The sequence below is a fragment of the Nicotiana tabacum genome, chromosome 7 (genome assembly GCF_000715075.1).
Source record: "Nicotiana tabacum cultivar K326 chromosome 7, ASM71507v2, whole genome shotgun sequence".
NCBI lineage: Eukaryota > Viridiplantae > Streptophyta > Magnoliopsida > Solanales > Solanaceae > Nicotiana > Nicotiana tabacum.
Genome location: NC_134086.1, coordinates 175,836,444 through 175,862,329, shown reverse-complemented (window position 1 = coordinate 175,862,329; position 25,886 = coordinate 175,836,444). Strand labels below are relative to the sequence as shown.

The window sequence follows — 25,886 nt, the reverse complement described above, 5'->3', positions numbered from 1 at the left end:
GAAAACCAAATATGGTAATAAAATAAGGACAACACCTAACACACTTGTGAAATTATATTGGATTGTTATTCTATACTTATACTAAGGTTCCTCAACATAGAAATAGCACACTGGCTTACAATCGTAACCCCACATAGTGAGTAACAAAATTAACATTTATTTTCAATGGTGATGTTCGGATCATTTTGTGCACGCCTTTACTACTTCACTACTGCATATCAAATTTAGACAGATAAAGAAGGGTAATTCGATGCACTAAGCTTTCGCTATACGCAGGGTTCAGGGAAGGACCGGACCACAAGGGTCTATAGTATGCAGCCTTATCCTGCATTTCTGCAAACTATTTCCACAGCTCGAACTCGTAACCCCCTGATCACATAACAATAACTTTACCAGCTACGTCATATTCATACCGATGAAAAAAATAATAAAAGAAGAGCTATTAGGCCTCTACGGCAAAACCATGTAACATACTAATGGGATGCAGTGCAACCAACAACATATGTATGAAATGACCATTTGCCTGAAAAAGCAACAGCAACAGCAACAGCAACCACACCAAACCATGTAACATTGCCGACTATTTAATATTTTTGCAACAGCACTAACGGAAAGGGCTATTTGGAAAAGAAAACGACCAATATCGTAACTGATAGAAAGGGCTATTTGGATAAGAAAATGACCAACTCCGTTTCTTATATATTTCTACAATTGAAAATAATTCAACTTTAAACTCTTCGTATTATTTATTTTACCTATAATGAGAAGTTTTTATAATCCCACAAATAACATGACCTCATAAAACTTTTACCCCTTAAGTTTTAAGACCACAAGTTTTAAAAATATTTTTTTCTTCTGTTTAAATTTCGTGCCGAATCAAACTAACTTATCTAATTTAAACCGGAGGAACCCCTTTTAATAGAAAGGGCAATTTAGACAAGAAAATGACCAACTTTAGAAGTTGGAAGACTAAAGAAAAAAAGTCACCTTTTGGTTGCGTGCAGTGGAGGAGGTAGCGTGGGGACCGGGTACGGTCGAATCCAATAACTTTGATTTGAACCTTGTATTTATCTTACAAAATTTATTAAATATATATAAATAATTAATTTAGAACTCAATAACGTTTAAAGATTAGAATCCCGAACCAGCAACATGTGGTTGTGTTATGTGTTTTTCTGTTGATTTATATTTGTCCTCCACGACTTTATTTTTTCTCTTTTCCCTTTTTGTTCCTTCGTTTCTTCTCTCTTTCCTCCTTCCCCTATAGCATTCTTCCTCTTTTCCTAACACTGCTCAACCACCAGTTCTTTTCCGCTTCTTCTTTTCTTTGTCATAACCCCAATATTCTCATCTTCTTAAGAAAAAAATTTAACTTTGTGTGCTACACTACAACCACAGTTAGATTTTGACTTTGTTTCATACATATTTCTGGTTTTTTTGTTTGATTAATTGTATGGTTTTCTGGGTCAGTGAATATTGGAAAATGATTTGAAGAGTGAAAAAATAGATATAAACAAATATGAGAACCCTTTGTGATGTTTGTGAAAGTGCTGCTGCTATACTATTTTGTGCTGCTGATGAGGCTTGTCTTTGTCGTGCTTGTGATGAGAAGGTATACATCGAATTCCATTTTCAGTATTCATCAATTTATTTATATATCTCGATGTATTTTTCTATTTAATACTTAGATATAGCCTTTTTTTTTGGTACTATAATAATCCTGAATTGGTTGATTCATTGTTGATCCATATTGTAACTCAAGGTCCCTACTTTATGAAATAATAACACTATCTAATTTACATAGATGAAATTATCTACTTTGAGCCTCCTATTCTGTTAGTTTTCCTGATCTAGGATTTTAAGGTACTTTATATCTTCCACTGGTGTAGTAGTGGCGAAGCCAGAAATTCATACTAGGGTATTCCACTAATACTTGGAGTGTCACATGTAGGATTTCAACCTGTGATCTGAAGCAATTTTTGAATCCCTTTTGCCACTACGCTATAATAGTCCCTTATGTCAAGGGGATTCAACAATTTATGTGCAGTACAATTTTTCGGCGAAGGGGATTCAATAGAACCCTCTTGCCTCCCTTTGCCTCCATCTCTGCGTAAGTGCATAGTGCATACTGTGGCCTACGTTTCTTTCCTTGTACTTGCTACTTTTACTATGCCTGCTCTTCTGGAGTATACAATTCAATGCAATCCCCTTTTTGGTACTGCATCTTTTGGAATTCCATGTCCACCTCCTTGATCAACCTGAACGGACTAGTGGCTTTTTTCTTTATTTGACAGCAGTGGTTCCTGTCTATCTTGCGAGCACCTCGCCAAGTATAAACTATTTTCCACCAGCATAGGTACGGGTACTCTGCCCCAAAGGCTTAGACAGGTGGGAAGAAATCAAACCGGAGGTTTTTGTGTCTGTTGGGATTGGAACCGTGGTCATTTCATCAATTTCATTGACCGTGAGGCCCACACAATTGGATGTTCTTCATAACACTTTTCTCTGGCCAGTGGTGTATTTTCCAATGTGTAGTGTGGAAACTTCTTCATATTTAGCACTGGCTTATTGTCTCGCCTATATCTACATGCCCTTTTACTTATTCTTGGTTGCCAAGACGCTTCTAGTGTTTGGAAACACAAAAATAAAATACAAGTTGTAGGATGTTACATGACCTTAATAAGGTTAGAAGACCCTGGCGCATTTGGTAAATATCTGTTTGTTTACATTCAAGTTTCATCTGTTTTGCACTGAAAGAAATTCACGACCCTTGTTTTTGATAAGGTCCATATGTGCAACAAGCTTGCAAGTCGACATGTACGGGTTGGGCTTGCTGACCCCAGTAAAATCCAACGTTGTGACATATGTGAAAATGCACCTGGTATGTAGATTCATTTCTTTTTCATTTCAGTATTCTGTTTTCGCTGTCCAAGATGGCAAAATTATATGAAGTATGTACTTCTTTACTTGTATGTAGCTTTCTTTTATTGTGAGATCGATGGAAGTTCCCTTTGTTTGCAATGTGATATGATTGTCCATGTTGGAGGTAAAAGAACCCATGGAAGATATCTCCTTATAAGGCAGAGAATTGAGGTTTGTAAATTCATGCTAAGACAAGTCCTTGTTCAGGTTCTTGTAGTTTTTAGGGAAAGAGTCTATATTCATTCCTTCTTTTATGTCCTTCTTTAGTTTCCAGGGGATAAATTGGGCCCTTCAAATGAACTAGGATTGCCATCTACTGAACAAGGTGATGTAAGGAGGGAGCCAGCACAGCCCTTTACGCTCCCTATGATAGAAAACCACCAATCAAACAGGGAAACTGCTAAGGCAGGGCTAGAAAATAATGTGAATAGTAGCGTGAAAATGGAGAATGAGTTGATTGACCTTAATTCCAGACCTCAAAGGATGCACGGTCAATCGTCAAATAATCAGGTAATAAACTCAAATTGAATGTACTATTTCACTCTATTTGTTCAGCTGCCTGTCGATCCCAAGTAAGTATTAAATTTAATGCAGGAACAAGGAATGGACATGCTTAGTGGCAGCAATCATGAGTCAGTCAGCGTTGTTCCTGATGGACCCTTCAAAAGAGAGCCAGAGAAGTGATCAAGGTATACACTCTATGCAGTATATTTGAGTTTGGATTGAACGTCTTTCTTCTCTTGACTCTCAAAGTCTTGTAGTACTTTGAGTTTTACCTTATTACAATGTGCACATACATAAGCAATATCCCATGCTTATTTAAAGATTCTGAAGAAGTGTTTAAGGACTTTAAGGTGCGCTTCAAGGTGGTTGGGGCTAAGAAAAAAGCTTGAGAGAATTTGCACCTTTTCGATTGAGATGTATCTTCACTGCGATTTTCGAGTGCCTCACTGCTACTTGGCATTTACGTTATGAGGATCATGTAACAAGTTTAACAAAGAAAAAGGAACAAACCACTTTCAGCTTTTTCAGCAAGGAAGAAATTGTAGAATCAGTGAGATCAAAATATCTCATTTCTGGAGAAGCAGGAAGGGAAAGAGAGCAGTAATGGAAGAAGGAGAATTGCCTTTCCAATCATTTAAGTTTTTGATGGATTTCGTGGTAGTGAATTTACACTACATACATAGAGTGTACATGGGCAGTTTCAAATTAGGTTGGAAAAAACTACTTATCTATTTTGGTTTTATCAACCAATAATAAAAAATTGTCGTCCATGCACAAGGGAAGCATTTGTCATTTTGTTTTCGGGACCTATAAGAATTGAGTTATGCTGAAAGAAACCATATTCTACTAAGTGCCTTATTGCATGCTCGATTCTTCTAAGTGTTCATTCTGCATAACTCAATAAGAAATAGAAGTAAAAACGTACAAAATCAGTTCCTTATTCCTGCTCTCATTCTACTAAGTACCAAATTGGTTCTTTCTTGCAAGATGGTGCACAACTGATAACGTAAGGATATTAAATAAGATATAGAAATCCTTTCAATGTTTGCATGAAAGTGTGTGGGCACCTGGAATTGCTAGGTTCTCTCTGTCATTGGCCCCATCTTCGGGATCGGCTTCAAAAATGTTTCCTATAATTTAGTATCATAAATCAAACCATCCCCAACAATTTTCTCAGAGAAAAATTTATCACGTATGAAATACTATGTATTACTATGATTTTAATTTTCTTAAAATTTTAATAATAACTTTCTTAAAATTGTAATATTCCATAAATTATTTGGATTTGTCCTCGTCTGTCAGATTGTTACCCAAAAATAAAGGGTAATCTGCCTATAAATGGTCCATTCACCTTAAAAATGTTAATCTTGAACCCACAAAATAAAATTCTTTCGTGCTTCTACTACTATCCATGCCCCGGCAATTGTATACACTCTAGCTTTACCAAATAGAATGTTTGATTTGGCTTCGGTTCCTAATTTGAGTTGTTGAAGAAGTAGTTGTACGACTCGATTGGCACCTTCCCTTGGAATGATTCACATAATGCCTCTGGTTTTGTTGGAGCTCCATGGTTCTTTCTTTTGTCATCTGTAGTATAGTAAAGGGCTTCATCTAGTCATGCTTCATTTCTCACGACTCTTATGGTTCTTTACACTTGAATGAAGCATCTTTACCTATGGTGATTTCTTAGTGGGGGGAAATAAGGGTTATTCTTACATCTTGTTGATTCGATAACCTTTTACTTCTATTAAGTGTTCTACTAGCAGAGATTGAGGATGTATTGGAAGATTTCAGTTAAAACTAGCCAATTATTGGGGATGTTTGTCATTACTTAGTTTGATGTTTTAAAGAAAAAGATCAGTTCTGACTGATTAAAAAAAAATTGTTCAGTTCTGTGACGTAGTTTCATTTACCCCTTTACAACTAGTGCAGGTATGGCAATGGGTAGGGGGTTGAAAAAGCATTACCCTGTCAGTCACTTGCCCTTACCCTCACTTGTTGCGGAGACTACCAAAAATTCAGGATCACCCTCCATTATCCACTCATATCCCTTTGACCCTTTCCCTCTGCTCTTTTTTAATCGAAATACCCTCCCTGTGTTAATAGGATTGGTGCAAATATTTTCAAGTGTAGGATGCAAATTCCCATTTCTAAAACCTATAATCATCTTATGCAAAATCTTCAACGTTTAGTATGCGCTAACAGAAAGGAACTACATGCGAACACCCTCTTCTCCTTCCTTCTCTCTCTCTTTCTCACCCAACGATAGACACTAAGTAATGCATTTTTGTTCATTCTTTTCCGAATCCTGTAACTAAGTCAATGATTTGAATTCTATTCTATATGGGGCCTTATGGTCCTCTGAGATTCTTGCATATTTCCAGCTCTTCTATTTGTGAAGCCTGGTTCATGAAAAATATTTGGCTAGTTAGGTACCAAGAATTTATGCTATTAAAGTGTAAATTTATTATGCTCTTCAAGGGGGATATTGGACTATGAGTAGGAATTCAATTCCCTTGCCTTTCATTGGATTTAACACTGTCGGTACCATCAGGTGTCCTGCACGATCCCTCCATTAACCTGCTTTTGAGTCATCTAAGCTTATTTCTTTTTTTCCATTTTCTACCCTTTATTATTTTAATGATGCAAACAAATGTTTACTTTGCTTCTGAACTCCTCTTTAGTGAAAACTGGGGTCGGAACTTGAATTTAAACATTTGCTTTCCCTCAACTGGAGCTTTGAAGGTCAGGGCCTTTGCTCAAACCACTCCCATTTACAGTCTGTTTGGGTGGTTACCTTTATATCGTAATACTACTTATGCCGTTCTCCATTGAATTATCTCTTAACCCTTCTTTTGTTCTTCTCGTGGACCCTGGTCTTTCACCATGTAGCCTGTAATAGACCTAAAACCTAGCAACGCTAAAAAGCCCTTAAAACATGAACTGGGTGCGTTCTTTTCATGTTCAGATGGATATTGAATATATACTTCAAATTGTAACATTTCAGTAAGATGTCTAGCTTCACAATCGAATTGTTGGACGTTCTTACTAAGTGTACGATCAATCTTGCTGCACTACTCTTGAGAATCTGGAAGTGTTTCCTTGCTTTGACTATGTATGTAAAATTATAGCAAGGTGGATTTTATGGTATTAAAATGTTTATGTTTGAACTTTGAACGTGTTGGGCTGTGGTGTACTAGACAAATTCTGCTCAGTTTATGGGGCTATATGCTTATTTCTGTTTTTGAAGTGCAGATGTGAGATTGCCGCTGCCCTTCCAAAATTCAAACTTGAATTATGAATTGGAGCTGCCGGCCCTAGCTGAGTTCTGTAAAATGTCAGAGCTTTAAGCAAGGCGAAGCGTTTGAACTAGTCAGGACCAAGTTGAGTTTTCTCTTGGAGTGAAGAGCACTCTGAAGTTCATTATTCAACCACTTCCATGCCTATATTTCAAGATGAGGATCAGAAAGAAGTTCTGCCATCTTTCTTTTGAGGAGAGGATAAGGCTGCAATCACCACATTTACCTCTGTATTTTCTTGTACTGAGTAATGGGAAAAACAATCTTTACAGATTCAAGATGAACTGGGACACTAATGTAGTGTTGTCATTCATTACATTGTACTAGTTTTTAGTCATGAATTTTTAGTCTCATCTGGTTTGTATTTGTCTCTATAGCAATTCTGTTATTAGACTTCAAAATCATTCAAGGTTGAAGCCAAGGGTATATCGGAAACAGCCTCTCTATCCCACTAGTGGGATTTTACTGGGTCTTTGTTGTTGTAATCATTCAAGGTTGACACAAACTATTGGGGAGTAATTGAACCACCCAAGAATCAATATGACTGTCACCAACTCAGAAAGGAAACAATCTTTCTTGTTCTCCCTTAATATTTCTCAACATAAAAAGAATGACAATAATCAGGAAGGTTAAATGCCATTTGATTACAAAGATAAAAAGATGGACATATGCCATTGTTAATCAAATCTCTACCATATATCTATCAAGAATGAATATACAGTTAATCAATAAAACTCAAAAGCTTCGTTTTGTGCCAACATCTCAAGAACCTCGGGCATATCAATTATCACAATTCAAATCAGTTAAGTCCTTTTCATCCCATTGATAATCAAGAACTCCTAATTCAGGCACCTTGCATAATCAGTAGAATGTGGCATCCTTTTGATGGCACAAAGAACATAATCTCTACGATCTTCGTCGAATTTCTGAAGAATAACACTAGAAAGTTCGTACTCCTTCATCAACCAATGTCCATCGTTCTGATTATAATACTCTTTATTCACATAACACAAGCTCTTTTTGCATCCAATAACCACTAATGATGAATTTCCCACATTTTCGTAGTGAACTGATTTAGCCTTGTCTTGCTGTTTCCAACTCCCTTTATTACCTACCTCTCGATTATACCCCGCCTTGCTTTTCTTCTTCAGCTTTGTAATGAAATAGCGATAATTACTGCTATCCGCATTATCATCATCATCATTACCACAGGATACGCCGTGATTGTAAATTTCCCATGGTTCTTCTCCGCCATAGACGTCGATGTTTGTTGTGATAAATCCAGAATCATTCATTTCTTGTTTAGCAATGAATCTCAACAACAACTTAAGTCGTTCTGAATCAGTAGGACGAAACCGATAAAAACCCTCTTGCAGCTGCTGCTCCATTCTTGGATTTTTTTTTTCAATAAGAATGAAATAGAAATAGGAATATGAGGCGACGGTTCTGAGTTGTATTCCTATGAATTTATAGATATCTGTAGGTTTCCGTTTAGGATATTAATTAATTGGGCAAAAAGTAAGGGTTTCGTTAATTTCTTCCACCCAAAGAAATAGCAGCGGTAACTGCCTTTTCAACAACACATCCGGATTTTTTTTTTTTTTTTTCGTATCCCAAACGGAGGATGGGTCAAATATACGCTTGGTTTAATAAAATTCTATTGAATTTAATAATTTTATTTATAAATTCAATCCGAATAGAATAATAATTTTTATTTATTAATAAACATAAATAAAATATTTCTATATATTGATCAAGCCACAAATGTATACTAATTCTTATTAGAATTTGAGCTTAGTGAATTGCATTTTTCATTGGCAGAAATTTTTTGTAAAAGAAAAAAAAGTTCAAGGAAATTTGTACTTTTGCGTGGTGATGTGCTTTTAATACATAATTCTTAGTTTAATACATAATACACGAATGTATGAGATATTTGTCTTCGTCTTTTCTCTAGTAGTAGTATTTGATTTTCTAAAATTTTAAATTAAAAGAACATGAAATGAAAAGTAAGAATACTACAACTAGAAGCGGACCCAGAGTTTGAGCGCAATGGGGCACCACTGTATGATTACTAGTGATAAAATTCGATGTGCACCTAGATTCTAATTACTAGCAATAAAATTTGGTGTGCAACTCTTTAAAAAGTTACTGATTATAATCGATAACTTATCATCTAAGTATTTTTAAAAAGTTCTAAAAAAGAAAAAGCATCAAACAGAGAGAGATTTTTTGCAAAATGGGTGTTGCGTGAAGGGAAGGTGTTTGATTTAAGTCTATTTCAAACATTAAAATTTCTAGTTTTTTCTCAATTAAAAAGGAGTCAATGATCAAAAAGGTGTTCAAACTTTAAAATTATCAAAAATTTACACACAAAAAATCAAGATTAAGGGTGTGTTAGTAGTCAAGGAATTGAAGAAGAGTCTCAAACTCATCGTGGAGTCAAAGTTGGTGATGTCCACTACTTTATCGAATTGATTGTTAAAGAAGGTTGTGACATAAAGTATTTATATATTTTTATTAGTGGAGCAATAAGTTACAATTTGAGGTTTTTGATTTGAAGGGTGAGATTTACAAAAAGAATAAAATTAATTATGTTCACCAATATATACTAGTACTAAACTAAAACTGATTTTAGAAAAAAGATAAAAATAAAATAAAATAAACCAGTTTACTATTAAATTATGTTGAATTGAAATAAGTAAACCAGAAAGGAGTAAAAGCTAAACATGAGTTTCAAACTCACATCAACCACTAAAGGGAGGAAACTAAAGCACTCTACTCAACCATTCCTTCGGTCAAGCTTTTGTGTTTGGGGCACACATAAATTATTTAAAGGGTCCCAACTTTATTTACAAATATATATATAAAATATATATACATGATTTCTGCCGAAATTAACGGGGTCCCGTGACCCCTCAAGAGTCAAGTTAGGTACGCCTCTGACTACAACAACAATCATTACTATTGAGTTACATTCCAGTCATGTAACTTTTTGCCTATTATTTTACCTCTAGTTTTTTTCTTTTACTGTTTTATCTTTTATCTTTTTTTATTTTCAATTCCTTGATCTTTTTAGTTACTTTCGTCCCTTTTTCTACTTATTCCTACCTTACTTCCTTTATAAATTTCTTTCTTGCATTTAAGTAACATGAATCGTAAACCTAAAAAAATTTATGCTATTAGATGACCTTTATGTATTGTAACATGCAATTGCTTTATAAAAAATTACTAAAGAGGAAAAAATATTCTTACATCATTTGATCTATTTTTCGTAGTCACATTGTACACACCTCTAAATATAAATGTTGGCCAATAAAAGATGCCACACACGCTTTAATGGGGTAAAATGAGAGGAAACATAAAAAAATGACATAGTAACAACTATTTGGTTTTAGAGTAATGTAATGTGATTTTTCTATAAATTTGATACAAGCCGCGATGACCAAGGAATCTTTTAGTAAAACTCAGCAAAATAAAAATAACTTTAGAACATATTTTCTACTTTGTAAACAACAACAACAACAACAACAACAACAACAACAACAACAACAACAACAACAACAATAATAATAATAATAATAATAATAATAATAATAATAATAATAATAATAATAATAATAATAATAATAACAATAATAATAAATATTAGAAAAATGCTTGTATCACCACTATCACCATTGCAATACCCATGATCCATAGACAACCGCTTAAAAAAGAAAGCAAGAAACATTACTTTAAAGTAAAAGTTGTATCCAACACAAAGTAAAATATTGGATCAACTCTATCAAACAAAAGCTAAAATATTGGATCAACTCCATCAAACAAAAGCTTGCCAAACTTGCCTACCTGCTCTTGAAATTTGATAGAGATATTTATGACATTATCATCATCGCCTTAGTATACGTCTGCTTACATGAATATTTGTTGAAACTATTTGGTATTTCAACAACATATATAGTAACAAAAAAATTAATTTAGAAACTTACTGCAATGTAGTTGGGATGCAGAGGCGGAACTAGGATTTAGAGTGTGTGGGTTCTAAAATTTAAAATAGGGCTATGACCTAAAACTAATATACAATATCAAACTGACTAAAGAATGAGTATCGATATTTAATATATATTTAAAAAGAAACGAAAGACAAACACAATATATGGCCCCGAAAAAGAATTCCTCTTCTAGTAGAAGTTACACTCTCATCATGGCCCCGAAAAGGAATTCCTTCTTTCAAAAGATACCTCATCACATCATTGAAGCATTCAAACGAACTCGATGTTCACTTTTAATTTTCTCAGATTGCTTGTCCAAAGAAGTTAGAATGAATTGTGTTTGGTTTATTAAATTAAATCTAGCATCATCTTGAAATATCGATTATGAACACTACTCATGTCACCCACATGTGATTTAAGCCTTTCTAAACCTTTATTCCAACCTCTAAAACCATCCGTTGTGAAAGCATCACCTACTTTTTTTCCATATCCTCCAACCTCCTTTTTAAACAAGTAACAACATAAACAAAATGTTGCATCTTGTTTAATACTATATTCTAACCATTGAGAACATGAAGTTTTAAACCATTTAGGACTAAAGTAACGCATTATTCCTCCAAAATCTCTTTTTGGGAAGACAAAATCACGAGGTTGACAAGGTCCATTTTGTATATAATTTCTCCTTATGCGGTCACGTAAATTAGGAGGATATTCTGAAATTGGTTTTCTTTTAGCAGGATCGGACTCATAATCCCACACTTTAGGAGGATATCATAGCGATTTTTGCTAGAAAAACCTAAAAATCAGAAAAAACAAATTCACTTGAAGTTTTATGTTTCAAATGCTATAACAAACTATTCTTTATCTCCTTTGACATAGTTCAATTTGTAAACTATAATATGATTTGTTCCCAAAATTTAAAAACTTAGTGTAACTAGTTAGTTCTCATAAATTGACAAAGAGAATAGAGGTCAAATTATGAGACAACCCTAGAATCAAATATTAAAAATTAAATTTTGCATAAATTATCAAATATAAAATATAAGATTAAAACATGAAGCAAAAAATCAGAAAATAAGAATTGAAGAAGGAAGAACTTAGAAGGGTCTAACTTCTAAGGGATAAAGAGCATACACTGATACACAGTGGAGAATTGGAGGGCGTCCGGCAGATTGTGGTATCAGTGATTGTCAATCAATCGCACAGGCAGAGGCGCAGAGCAGCTGAGCAGGACCCTAGTTTTTTTTTTATTTGAGAATTGGAGGAAAACGTTTGTGTTTAAAGTTGGAAAGCTTCTGGTCTTTGTTTATTAGAAAGAAAACAAGTTGTTGTGTTTTATTTATTAAATAATATTACTGTAGTGTTTGTTGAGACGAAAGTCAGAAGAAACGTTAAAGTTGGAAAGCTTATGATTTTTGTTTATTAAAAAGAAAACAAGTTGTTATGTTTTATTTATCAAATAATGTTACTTTTAGTGTTTGTTGAGTGGAAAGTAGTTATTAAATAATGTTAGTTTAGTGGAAAGTAGAAGAAACGTAGTCGCTCACATTTTGATTTGTTAAAAAACGTAAAAAAACAACAACAAAATAAAGCACTGCTTTATATGGGAATCAAACCCACATCTTTTCCAAAGAACCCACAACTCTTACCATTGAACCCATACCTCTTTTGATTACTAGGTTCATCATGATATATTTATATAGATGTGGTAAGTTTTTCAATACAAATAAAGGGTTTCGGAAAAAGTCACTGGGTTCGGCCGAACTCGCACCCACTACTGTACCTCCATTCCTGTTGGGATGAAACCAATGCCCACTATATATAGAGAGAGAAAGAGAGATTGATTGGAAATTAGCTGTACGTCAAGTAAGGGATTGAAAGGCCAAACAATAAAATAATAAATTAGATACTATTTAATACTCATAATTGTATAGTAATTACTTTTAATGGTTGGAGAAGTGAAACAACTCTGTTTTTAATTTGAAATGCTTACTATTAATTACACATAATTATATTTCTCTTCCCTTATTTAAGACTCATAATGATATATAGGGGAAGAATTCTAATAATTGAGTAATTGCATTTAAATAAGGGGAAAAAACAAAAAATCAGGGAAAAAGATAAAATAGAGATGCTGGCATTTGAGGCATGCCACATCAACTTTCCTATTCCTAGAATTATTGATATATATATAGAAGTTTAAATATATCATTTGTTATGCTTTCAGTCTATAATACCCATGCCGACATGCCATAATACTACTAGTTCAAATATATTTCTCTTCCGCTAAATTTGTCCAAAGAACACATTTTACCTGTCTTTTATTATTTTTTTCATCACTAGACTTTCCTTCCCCTCGAAGAAAATTTTACTAGTGGAAAAACAAATATAGGGGAGAGATAAAATGGGTTAAGGCGTTGAGGTGGCATGTCACGTGGCATCATGGAAACGTCCTTTTCCCAAGCATTTATATTTGAGTACTTTCTTGTGTGTTAAATTCTAAAATCTTCATTATGAGTATTTTGAATCATTAAAAATTAGATCCTACCGTTATTCCATCCGGTCCATAATAAGTGACTTTTAGCCTTTGACACATTCTTTAAGAAAATCTGAATTTCTAGAGAAAAAAGTTGTATTCACTAAATTACCCTTAATTAATTGTTACCTTGACACATTAGAAAAATAAAATTATTTCTTTTTTGTTTAGGTAAAAGGATACTTATTTTGGACCAAAATAAAAAGGCGAAAATGTACTTATTATGGATAAGAGGGAGTATAAAAGAAGAGGAGCTATTGGATAAAGTAATGCTATAAAAATCTCCAAAAGCCATATAACGACAAAAAATGTAATTCCTTTCTACTTGGTTTAACGTAGTGGCGGGAATTTGAGCCAGTCTATTTATCATGTCCAACCCGCCCAGAGATTAATGAGTTGGACTACAAATATTTTTAGCTCATGGGTTTATTTGGATTGAACCAAGTTAACCCATCATTTGTATAACCCATGAAGTAGCCCAAATACAACTCATGGAGCTCACCCAAAACAAAGGGATCTCAGCCCAACTGAAGGCTTGTCTAGAAATTTATTTAGTTGCCCCATCAATATTTTCTGTATATAAGTTTAAAAATGAGAATCAAGGTATTTAAGTTTTAATGTAAATATGAATAATTTTGTAATTGAGTTGTGGTGAAATTTGCTTATTTAGAAATAACATAAAAGATATTTTTCAACTTACAAATTTTAAATACTAATTTGTTATTTAAGAAAATATATTTTGATTCTCAAAATATTGATAGTATTTTTTATTTTTTTTTTGGAAAGGAGGGAGTACTTCTTAAATGGGGAGTAGGATTTCTTGTGTTACATTGTAAAGAACAAATAATAACTACATAAATAGATATAAATCAAAATTTGTACAAAAATGAATTATTTATGGAACAATTGCAACATCAGGAAAAAAATAATTCAACTAGCTAAACCTTTATCTTGCACAAAAAATTTCTTCAAAAGATTTTCTGAAACATTGTATTTGTTTTTTGCTTTTTCTTCTTCTTTATTATACACTCTTAAATATTTATTTAGTTTTAGAAAATTATAAACGTTCATGAATAGTTGAGTATAAGATTAATCCATATGTGTTTCTTAGCTAAAAATTTAAAGTTAGATATATATCAATTCATCGTTAGTGCATGAAATGAATAAATTATGAAGAAGCTAAGAAAGTAGGGAACATACATAGGTGTATAAAAGGCAAATAGATTTGTTTATGCAAAATGAGCATGGATCTAAAATATGATTCAAGTAAAGCGAGTTGGGCTATGACCCATTGTTTAGCCCATCTTAACCTAGCTCATCTTAACCCAAGTACACTTTGGATTTGGTTGAGTAAAAATTGTACGGGGTAGCCACTATTTAAAGTGGTATTTACTTTTTATCCAGTATTTTTAATGCTGAGCAAAAGTAGCCACTAGTTTATTAAAATTAATATGAAATGACGTTGTTATCCTTTTCTTCCCAAACGGAAATAGTGACTTGGAGAACAGGTCGCTGACCCTGATACCAATGAACTGTTGCATTACACAGAGAAACCTGAAACTTTTGTACGTCCAGATCCAACATTTACTTACTTTTGGGCTTTACTTGCGTCAACCAGGAAATGTGTAGGTTTATACCCATGGTGTCATGCCTAATACGATGAAATGCAGGTGAGTGACCGCATCAACTGTGGTGTTTACGTATTTACACCAGATATCTTCAATGCTATTCAAGGAGTATCCAGTCAAAGGAAAGCCAGAGGTTAATCTATGCATCCTAACTAGAGATTCCCTTGACTATGTGTTTTCATGTTAACAGGACTGAGATATATGGTCCATCTCTTCCTTTGATCTCATTGTTCTAGTGTCATTTTAAGGACAATGAGTCCTGAACTTATACTCTGTTTGACCAAGCTTCTTTTTGGCCAAAATTGCTTTTTTTTTTGCTAAAAATGAGGTGTTTGGCCAAGCTTTTAGAAGGAAAAAAAGTGTTTCTGAGGAGAAGCAGAAGCAGTTTTGGAGAAATAGAAAAAAGTAGCTTCTCTCCAAAAGTACTTTTTTGAGAAACACTTTTGAGAAAAATACATTTAGAAGCAGTTTTTTAAAGCTTGGCCAAACTCTAATTGCTGCTTAGAAGTGCTTTTCAAACTAATTAGCTAAACACAAACTAATTCTCACCAAAAGTACTTTTGTGAAAAACACTTTTGAAAAAAGCACTTCTTAAAATAAATTGATTTCAGCTTGTTCAAACGGGTTATTAGGCTAAGAAGCCTAAAAGTTAAGGATAATAGGTCCTGAACTTACAGTTACACGTTCAAAAGTTAAGGACAATAGGTCCTGAAGTCCTGAACTTAGAGTTACAAGTTCAAAAGTTAATAACATATAGTCCTGAAGTTAAGTTCAAAAGTTAAGGACATGAGCAGAAGGGTATTTTCGTCCGGGCAGTTAAAGTTTATTAAAGCAGTGGCTAAAGACTAAAGACATTTTAAACAGTGGCTTAAAAGTAAATACATGTGTTATTAGTGTCTAGCCATGCACTTCCCCCCTGGGTTGGACAATTGCCCATTTTTTGACTCAACCCATCTTAACCCGCCCAAACTCAGCTCAACCCGTCATTTGCCACCTTTTAACATCTAATGTAGTTTTGATTACTTAGAGTTAAAATAATTTAGGGAAAATGACACTGTATAGCTGCTCTCAAAATAATAGTCGAAAAACTATATATTTTTTTATATAAATATTTTTGTATATTATATAAAAAAATATACAAATTTTATACATTTTTGTAGCTACTGAATATAAATAGTTTCAGTGACATTAAGTATTTTTTACTACTTTAAAGGTATCCACAATGAAGCAAGAAGCTATTTCAAGCTCAAATATAGCACAAAACAATTCCAGGTTTATAATTCATTAAGCAACACTAACTAATCTCAATCATCAAGAAAGTTTATTAAACTGGTTAATTAAAAAAGTACAGGTAATCAAAAACAAAAATACTCTTCTCTATGACTTTACTATTAATTGCATAATAACTCATATGAGAGAATTCATCGTTTCTCTGCTTCACTATAATCACTTAGATCATCATCCTTTTTTCTTCTCTTCTTAAAAACTTGAGTGCAGTAACTTAGTAGACATAGCCTTTTACAAACATTCCTTGTTTAGCTTCATCTGATTCACCCTCGCCGGTGTATTTTCCGAGTTGAGCAAGAGAATTGGCTTTGGCTCTGGTAAGTAAAGCATCCTGAGCAGCCTTAACATTTTCGGGTTGTCCTCCCCATGTCTTCAAGCAAGTGTTCTGAAGAGCCCTCGCGTATGAGAACGATACGTGCCATGGGTTTGGAGCTTGGTTCATGGCATTCAAGTTCAATGTAGCCTCAACTTCTGATTGCCCACCAGACAAGAACTGCAACAATATCGAGTCAATTAGCACAAATTATGTAGTAATTTCCTTCCTAGTGCCAATGTTTATGTTAGTCTTCGTTGAGTGTTTATTCACTTATTCATCTATCACTAGTAATGGACTAATGATTCATATTCTATATGTAGAGTGTTGACAAATAAAAGTATTGACTCTGTTCCATCTTATACAGTACTTTTCTTTTTAATCTGCTCTGCTCTGCTCTGAAAAGAATAACTCTTTAATAACTTCTCATTTTGTCTTAAATGGCATGCTCGTATAGTCATAGAAATGTCATCGAATGTTTAAGAGCACACATTTTAAGGCTACTTGGGCCATGTGCCGACAATCTTTCTTTGTTTGTCAAATTTCGTGCTCAGTCAAACACTATAATATGAGATAAAACTTAGGGAGTGCCAGTAACTCAAGTTTCTTAAAAACTAGCTAAATTCATAGAAATAGAGGAGACTTACCATGATTCCAGGGACAGCTGGGGGGATCCTCCTTTGAAGGAGACTTAGAGTATAGTCCGCGACTTGCTGAGGAGTGGCCCTGTCTTTGCATTCAGCACCAGGGGTGACCATGCTCGGCTTCAGGAGGATACCCTCGAACATGACATTGTTCTCAGCCAAATAAAAGAAGACCTCAGCCCAAACCTTCTGTGCTACCTCAAAAGTCCTGTCAATACCATGTTCACCGTCTAACAAAATCTCTGGCTCCACAATTGGGACCAAACCACTGTCCTGAGAAATGGCAGCGTAGCGAGCCAAGCCCCATGCTGCTTCCTTCACAGCTAATGCAGATGGTCCGTTGGGAATGCTCACCACGGTACGCCTGCATAAGTTACCATAATTTTAGCACATATCATCTTAAACATAACAAAGTCAATATTTTTGAAAATTACGAGGCATTGTTGAACATACCATTTGGCGAAACGTGCACCCTGTTGGTAGTATGCAGCAGTGCGGGAGGCAAGACCATCAAGACCTTGACACCATGACTCATCATTTGAACCAGCAAGGGGAACCAAACCCTGGTAACAGATAAAATGATTAGGGGATTTTGATAGAAATCTCATTCCAGTCCAATTCATCATTAAACTTGAAATCCTCTCCTTTAACATTCTGTACATAGGCTGATTAATTCTTGTCTGAGCTAGTTTCACCACATCAACAACTCTAAGTTGAACAAGTTAAAGTTTATTTAAGAATAAAACTTAAAGTTTGAACACCCTATAACAAGCTCTTGCTACCAGAGGCGGACCTATGTGTTATAGTGTGGGGTCACCGGATGCCGAAAACTTCGGTAGAAATCTTGTATGTGTATATGTATATACCTTGAAAATGGTAATTTAAAGCACTTAGCACCCTGAATATTAAAAGCCTTTAGTTGAGCAGAGTATTGTGCCCCCGTCGCGTAAAAATCCTGGGTCCATCTCTCCTTGCTACCCATACATAACCTTGCCTTTCCTCTTTCTTGTTACTACAACTACAATTACACCTTAATTCCAAGCAAGTTGGGGTCGGCTATATAGATCCTCAAACGTTATGTCATTCGATTTAAGCTCATCTGAGACCAATATTATATGAATAAAAATAGGAGTTACTAAAAGTTCACTATACATTTTACTGGCATTGTTTCCTCTTTATAGTTGTCCTTTTTTTTCCTTAATCAAGTTGTGGGTTGTAGGTTAATATACCTTGTCAACTTTGATACCAGGAACAATGTTTTGTTCAACAAGAACATCAACTATTTTGCGGCCATCAACGGTTGATTGGTAGAGAGTCTCCTCGAAAAGAATAGCACCAGAGATGTACTGTCCAAGTCCTGGAGCTGTCACAAGCAGGGTACGGTAAGCTTGGCGGTTAGCCTCAGTGTTTTCCAAACCAATGGAAGCCAAACGCTTTCCACAGGTAGCATTGGATTCATCCATAGCCAAAATTCCGCGTCCTGGTGATGCAACGGTTTTCTACACACAACAAACACTTCATTGTTAAAGCCTTATTCCATTTAAGATTATAACTCAATTTCAAGGCGAATTCAACATGAAACTAAACAGGTTCAAAATTCTGAATTTTTTGTAAATATGGGTTTGAAATTGGTATTTATAGGAGTACTACTTTTCGGTATTTTCACATACATATTGCAAAAGACGGTTTAACTAAACCTATTTCTATTAATCTAGTTAAACTATCATATTGAAAACTTTATTTTGTGAGTGTACGGAACACAAACTCTCTTTAGAGTTTAAGTTTATCCAGTGAAAGTGTAAGGAATTTGTATGCACTCAAAGGCGTAAAGCAACAACAACAACAACAACAACAACCCAGTAGAATCCGACTAGTAGAGTCTGGGGAGGGTAGAGTGAACGACAACCTTACCCCTACCGACTAGTAGAGTCGGCGTAAAGCAATTAATTGGAAACTATTTCAAGCAAATGCGCATTCCCCCTTTTCTTGACGGAATAGCTAATTGATGTACCTGAGATGCATGCATTTCCTCTAGCTCCTCGAGAAGACATTATATGAGCTGGATTAGAAGGGCCAGTCATCCCAAAATTTAATTTAGCCTTTTCATGCTTACTATAACTAGTTATTTCAGTTTTCTATCAGCAACTTTAACTATAAGCTCAACTCTATTCATTGTTTGAGCAAGATACCACTAATTTAATATGAACATCTAAAATGAACAATTCAAAAGAAATCTTTCAATTTAATCGGTTATAACAAACTATTACTCTATTTTTCAGGGTAGCAAATCAGGCTAGATATATAGAAAATTACAAATATTTTAGGTCCATTTAAGCCAATAGCAAAAAAAATCTTTACACTGACATTGCATAGAACTTAAAATCGCTAAGTTAAAACTTACAGCGGTCTTAACAAGCTCATCAGCATATGGAGAAGCAGCGCGGACAGTGAGAGAAGGAGCATTGGTGGGGTGGCAGCGAACAACTGAGACAGAAGTTTGACGAAGGCTTTGCCCTTTAACAAACTCAGACTTGTCAAGAACTGTTGGGGATGATTTTAGTAGAGATGCTGAGGCCATTTTTTTCTAACTTTTTTTTCTTCTCTCTACTACAATCTCCTTATCTCAGCACACTCTCTTCTCACTGTTACTCTTTGCCACACAAATTTCTCCAACAGAGTGCCAGAATTTATAACTGTACTAATCTGTTACTAAAGATGTCTCATTTGAGGTTGTTATGCTCCAACCAATGCCAGCTTGCCATGCAATCTTGGTTTTTTTTGCCTACCTGGCATATAGTACAAGTGGTTGAAATAGATGGAATGATTCCCACCTCGTAAAAAAATTCATAAATAGTAGTTGTAAATTATGGTCTGTGGAATTTAAAAACATTGATTTCTTCTACTTGGTTTTTTTGGAGTTATTTGATGGTTTAAGCAGGCATCAGCATCAGATTACACTAGACTACAAATAAGTTGGTTTTTGCTCAGAGCAATGGAAGCCAAACGTGAGGCTCTGATAAGCAATCCTACCTCGAGTGGCTTGGTAATGTTTCCCTGTTTGTTTTGGTTATCCCGAGGTGATCAGTGGTCATGGTTCAGTTCCAGGATTGTGCTTGACAATGACTTGTAGTTATTCAGCAATTATTTTTTAATAGCAGCAGTATCCGAAGCAGTTTGCATTCACCTCGATTATTCCGTGGCTATTCCACTGAATACCTACTACCTCCTACCAATTAACTGTTGGATTATTAACCACCATTTAAATTTTGACCCCGGTATGAAAAATCTTGAGATAATAGCCTCCCGCCAAATTTTTGGAAAGCGCTCCTGGCGATCGCCGGAATTACCCCATATGAAAAGGTATGGTGATAGCAGATTTTGGGGCAAATCCTGGTAATCACCATATGAATTCTGGCGATTGGCTGGAGCACTTCCAAAATTCTGGCCAGAAGCTATATTTTCAAGAATTTTCTTACCGGGTTAAAAATTTAAACAGCGGCACCGAATGATCCTATTTGTGCAAATCACCCTAACTTTCAACAATTTTAATGTTAAAGCCCAAAAAGCTATGTACATTGAGGCATCTGCACAAATAACCTTTTTAATGCTACTATTTGAAATCTGTCTGAGTCCAGATAGCTAACTGTGTAAATGAAAAATTTATCTAACTACTTTTCAAAGACAGAATGTAACCCACTGAATTTGAAGAGTAACCTAAAAAGAGGCCCCACAGTGCAAATAATCCCAACTACTCATGTTTAGTTATGTGAAGCTAAAGAGACTGGATCATTACATCTCAGCAAGTCGCAGCAAATTTATATCTGTGACTTGCAACTACTAAGAACTATTTCCCACAGTTAAATGTTCCTGTCTCATCTTTTAGACGGCTGAAAGAATAACTCAGATGAAATTTCATGCACCAAAGCAAAAACCCAATCTGTTGAATCACCTAATAGACTCCAGTCCAAAGGAAGGAAAGCAATATCTAAGTAATCTATACCTATATACAAGGAAAGTTTAAAGACAGCTTGTTTTCTTACACTAGTTGCTACTTAATTATCAAGCTAAATAAGGGTAGTAACTAAAACACAGAACAGGGAAAAATCAGAATTAGTAAGCTGCAAACGGATGCTCTCGACCAGAATTTGGATTTGCAACATAACTTAGTCACTTATTGGACTCAACGACAGGTCATCAAGGCCAGAAATGAGATCATCAAGTAACTTATCGTCTAGCAGTACTCCAAGATTTTCGGCTTCTGAAGGGTTGGAGTCCAAGGAGCTTCCTGCGAGGGCTTTGTTGAACTGTTTAACAAGTTCATCTTCCTCATCTGGAATGTCAAGTTCCCAGACCTTGAATATGTCAGCCAAATTTTCCTCAACAAATGTTGAAAACTCTGAATCTACTTCAGAATGGGAGTCTTCAGCGGATCTCAGATCCTCGTTATAGGTGGGAGGAAATTCATTTTCTGAGTTAATTCTGGACCAAGAACTATCTGTATCTTTGTTGTTAATCCGATGACGAGTTGTGTTCCCTTCTTGTTCATTGGTTGGAGAAACCTCATCAATGGTGTCATCTACCATCCCTGAAATTCCTGTCTCTTCGACGGTGGGGAAAATACAAGATTCTTGAGGAGAGTCATCCCTCGAGACTGCAGAAAAGATTTTTTGGGAAGGAAAAGCGTCCGGTGACGCATGTTTCGAAGAATCCATGTCATGGTCCGATATAGCAAGATCTTTAATGAGGCATGAGTCAGCCCATGCTACATCCTCAGGTGAAAGCACATCTTCACTCTCGTTGCCACCTATGGAATTTAGATCAAGTGGAGAAACACTGACATCTTTCATGTCATCATCATCAGCCATGGCCATGGAGAGAAGTTCAGCCATATTCCTTAGCAACCGTACTGCAACAGAAAGTACATAGGTAAAACCTTCATGAACTATCAACGAACATTTTATAATACTAGGATCCAAGATACCATCTAACTTCATCAAAAAAATACCAATCGACTCAGATCACTTCCAAATTAACTCACTTTTTATGACAGAATACGGTATGTCTGACTAAATTAAGTAAACAAATATCATATAGAGTAGACTAGCTTTTAAGAAGTGCCTTTCTTTGTGGCGGCAATTGGGGTTCTATCTCAGGACCTCTATACACTTGTGGTTTATGACTCCAAGCCCAACCACTAGCAATTAAAAGAAAACCACAAAGAAACGATCTCAAATGTCTTGAAACTGAGGTTTCGATAACAAGATGATGACAAAAAAAGTGGGTTACTTGCATTCACAACAAGGGAAATTCTTCGGGATCAAACCTAAAAAGTTATAATACCAGCAAGATAGAGACAGATGAATATCTTCAGTTGTTGTAGCAGTACTTATTGCCTAACTAATTGATGAATTCAGTTTAAAGACTAAGAGGGTATTTGGCTAGCTTATAAGCATCTTTTGGCTTATCTACGCGTTTGGTAAAAATCCAAAGTGCTTATAAGCTCAAATCAGTCATAAGTCATAAGCTGGTCACCCCCAACTTATGACTTTTCGGCTTATAAGCACTTTTAGTTTGACTAAGACTTTTACCAGTTTATACTTTATAATATTTTGTAATTCACAAAATATTTTTCTCGAAATAAATTTTCTAACTTTCTCTTCATTCAATGTTCATTGTTAACCCTTTTCTTTACAAAAAACTTTTTAAGTTATAATCTTTTGTAAAGTTTTAAAGGGTATTTAGTCAATTTAATAAAAGAACAACTTACCAACATTTTTTACCAAACACATCAACTGCTTATTATAAGTTTCATCACTTCAATCCAAATACGTAAATACTTATTTAAAAAATCAGTTTCAGTACTTAAAAATGTTTTTCAGCACTTGAAGCTTATCAGCTATTTACAACCAACTAATTCAAACGGGCTCTAAGTGTCACTACTAAGAGCCAGGTAAGGATTAAAGATACAGAAGCATAGAGGGATGGAGGAATTGGATTTAATGATTTAATCCCTACCCGACCAACCAGAACGGAAAAGAAGATTTCACTCGAATAAAAGAGCCACTCATCATGTAAAGTCTCAGCGTAGTTGACAGAATCCCAAGGCAGAACCACACTGCAGGTACAGCAGACAGAACCAACATAACATCGTCAGTAAATGATAGAAAGCAACCATTGAATTTGCATATACTAGAACATCAGTAGTAAAACACCTTATACGCCAAAACCTAAGTTTTGACTATGATATATCTTTGGATATTCCGAGACAATAAGCACAGTAACCAAAGGGTCCCTTCACATATAGAAACTAGTGATATCCGACTATTCCTCAAGGATGCAATTCTATGATGAGTAATATCTAAATGTATAACCTTTTCTCCATTCAGTTTCCACATCGACGAGAATTCAGTACTAGTTCATTCTTAAAGCTCCTAACTTGAATCCTTACCTGGCCTTCCTATCCACTTCTACCTACCCCAAGCCTATCCCACACAGCAAAAAGGTGAAAATAATTGACTTTAAGTCCAAACTTCACAATTTTCTTTCATCTTAATTCTGGAATGAACAAGTAGAGAAGGAAATGAACAATTTCTTCCATATTCCTCTTTGTCAAAGTCATCCATTATATAATGTACCCATGAAACAGTCAGTAGTTTACAATCACATTTTGCCTAGTCAAAGACATTCAGCAATACTTAAATTTTGTCATTTCAATCATGTATTACTCTTCTAACAAAATTTGAGAATCCCAGTGATTGAGTTCAATAGCTCCTCATAAATTATTGGTTATAACATTAGATAATTAAATCAAGTTTCACACCACCACATCAATGTTTTCAAAGGAAGAAGATATAAACCAAAATCAAGATGAATTTTACCTAGTAAATTACCTAACTATATATAGCCGCAGCCCGCAATTTGCCAAATGGGTTGAAAGAAATTTGAAACGATATCTGGAAAATGCGACTTCAAAACTTGAGCTTTACTATCTCCTCTCAATGAAAAGAATAAGAAAATAAATGAATTATCGAAATCGTAAGCTACCATACGAAGTCATATATGTTTAATTTATAACTTCAAGAAATCACGAGAAGCAAACTAAAAAAAACCCTAAAATCCACATACGTCTACTTATGTGCCAGCTTTCTCTCAAATAACAAGCGAGCTCAAAGAAAAAAGATGTAACAAAAGAGATTCAAAAAGAATACCTATACGTCTGCTTATTTGCCTCTTCTGTTAAAGAATCTATGCTTTCACCGCAATATGAAATAGGCAGGAGATTTTGAGAAGAATGAAGCTTCACCCTCCGCTACTTCTCCGGGAAAAGACGCAAAGAACAAAGAATTTTGGGCTTTCTGAAGTTTCGAATTAAGGGATTAGCGTATTCTGGTGTGACAATCAAAATTAAAATAAAAAAAATGGAAAGAACGTTTAAAAAAAAATTAATTCCGTTGCCGGGACTTGAACCCGGGTCTCTCGGGTGAGAGCCGAGTATCCTAACCACCTAGACTACAACGGATCTGTTGCTAGCGGGATGCAAAACAATATTTCATTACGTACTCTTGTACCCTTTAAATAGGCTATCAATACATTTTATATCCTTTTGTAACTAAACATAAAATTTAAGAAAGAAAAATAATATTATTGCTACTTATCAAAAGTAACCTAAAATTTTGTGATCTTCATTAATGGTAAAAATAAAAAGATCAAAGGCACATAATTTCAAATATATAAATGAGTTAATTAGTTAGCAGCAGACACTACTAAAAAATCAGGTTTTTGCGACGTACAAATTATGTAGCTAAACAGAAAAAGTTGTTGCTAATCTCATTTAGCGACGGATTAGCGACATATTGTCAAGAAATTCTGCTAGCTACGAGTGATATAACGACAAATTAGCGAGAAGAATGCTTGCCTAATATCCATCAAAATTACAATAATACGGACAAACTCCATCTCTAATATTGAGATTGTCACTGTAAGCTCCACGGTTCCTATATGCAAAATCAAACACCCTAGTGGATGTTCTCAAGAGTGTGTCTGAATATCCGGGATCCGGCGACCGAAAAGCAATGGATGCAGCTGCGAACGCAACTGCAGTCTCTCCGGCCACATCGGATGCCGGATTCGGAGCATCCACTGTATATACTGTCCTAGCAGTGTCCATATCTTCTGGCCTTTCCCAACAGTTATGGTCTAGGACTGGATCCCCCACCTATAGCATCAAAATACCAAAAGAAGTAAATAAGTCAGTTATCATAAGTTATTGCTAGTAATGTCCCATTAATTCTCAACCTTTTCTATCCAAAGGAGGATAAGTTATTTTGGAATTAATTATTCTGTTATTATTTTTTATTTACTATTTGGTATGTATTAAAAATGACATTTGCATGATTTCTAAGAAGAATGTATAAGTTATCTCGACACTAATTATTCCACCCCTTACAAGGTATAAGTTATCTCGGTATTAATTTTAATCTCGAGATAACTTATACCAGGTTTCAAATTATTCCACAGTATGACTGGATCTTTAACCGTAAGATATTCCATTTTCAGGACCTCATCAAGGTGATGGCGTAGGAATATCATTGCTTTGGCACGGTCTTTGTTTGATGCCTGATTTTTGTCTTTGATGGTGTCTGCCAGACCCATCGCATCAAGATGAATTTCAGCATCAAGCACCCAAGACATGTAGCTTTTGCCCGATATATCCAGGGCTACAAATTCAAGTTTAGAAAGATTTGACATTATTTAGGAAAAGAAA

The 25,886-nt window shown here is 34.9% G+C and overlaps 3 protein-coding genes, 1 long non-coding RNA gene and 1 other non-coding gene across 17 annotated transcripts; 1 reads left to right on the top strand and 4 right to left on the bottom strand.

Moving 5' to 3' along the window:
* Window positions 1-1,207: 1,207 nt before the first annotated feature.
* On the top strand, window positions 1,208-7,160 carry LOC107771491 (B-box zinc finger protein 19). Of its 6 annotated transcripts, none has more exons than XM_075218833.1 (7): window positions 1,208-1,612; window positions 2,298-2,684; window positions 2,785-2,881; window positions 2,978-3,093; window positions 3,190-3,432; window positions 3,517-3,611; window positions 6,682-7,160. In XM_075218833.1, exons 2-6 carry the CDS (start codon window positions 2,664-2,666, stop codon window positions 3,604-3,606), a joined length of 567 nt encoding a protein of 188 aa, XP_075074934.1. In that variant the 5' UTR covers window positions 1,208-1,612; window positions 2,298-2,663; the 3' UTR covers window positions 3,607-3,611; window positions 6,682-7,160. The 6 variants fall into 6 exon arrangements, with proteins under 6 accessions (XP_075074934.1, XP_075074933.1, XP_016446353.1 ...); XM_075218832.1 differs by having other exon boundaries at window positions 2,295-2,684; XM_016590867.2 differs by having other exon boundaries at window positions 1,209-1,612; window positions 2,298-2,707.
* A 127-nt stretch (window positions 7,161-7,287) lies between these two features.
* On the bottom strand, window positions 7,288-12,090 carry LOC107771492 (uncharacterized). Its single transcript, XR_012693728.1, has 2 exons — window positions 11,849-12,090; window positions 7,288-11,510 (listed from the first exon to the last, which is right to left on the bottom strand). It is a non-coding gene; the product is annotated as an uncharacterized LOC107771492 (long non-coding RNA).
* A 4,087-nt stretch (window positions 12,091-16,177) lies between these two features.
* Window positions 16,178-20,057, bottom strand: LOC107771489 (fructose-bisphosphate aldolase 1, chloroplastic). The gene is made up of 5 exons (XM_016590854.2): window positions 19,524-20,057; window positions 18,352-18,621; window positions 17,576-17,685; window positions 17,126-17,486; window positions 16,178-16,658 (listed from the first exon to the last, which is right to left on the bottom strand). The coding sequence occupies exons 1-5, from the start codon at window positions 19,698-19,700 to the stop codon at window positions 16,380-16,382; spliced, it is 1,197 nt and encodes a 398-aa protein (XP_016446340.1). The 5' UTR covers window positions 19,701-20,057; the 3' UTR covers window positions 16,178-16,379.
* Window positions 20,058-21,045: 988 nt separating this feature from the next.
* On the bottom strand, window positions 21,046-24,535 carry LOC107771490 (uncharacterized). Of its 8 annotated transcripts, none has more exons than XM_016590860.2 (3): window positions 24,331-24,535; window positions 24,001-24,111; window positions 21,046-22,028 (listed from the first exon to the last, which is right to left on the bottom strand). In XM_016590860.2, the coding sequence occupies exon 3, from the start codon at window positions 22,009-22,011 to the stop codon at window positions 21,286-21,288; it is 726 nt and encodes a 241-aa protein (XP_016446346.1). In that variant the 5' UTR covers window positions 22,012-22,028; window positions 24,001-24,111; window positions 24,331-24,535; the 3' UTR covers window positions 21,046-21,285. The 8 variants fall into 8 exon arrangements, with proteins under 8 accessions (XP_016446346.1, XP_075074932.1, XP_016446349.1 ...); XM_075218831.1 differs by having other exon boundaries at window positions 24,001-24,107; XM_016590863.2 differs by having other exon boundaries at window positions 24,001-24,075.
* A 33-nt stretch (window positions 24,536-24,568) lies between these two features.
* TRNAE-CUC (transfer RNA glutamic acid (anticodon CUC)) lies at window positions 24,569-24,641 on the bottom strand. The gene has a single exon. It is a non-coding gene; the product is annotated as a tRNA-Glu (tRNA).
* Window positions 24,642-25,886: the final 1,245 nt, after the last annotated feature.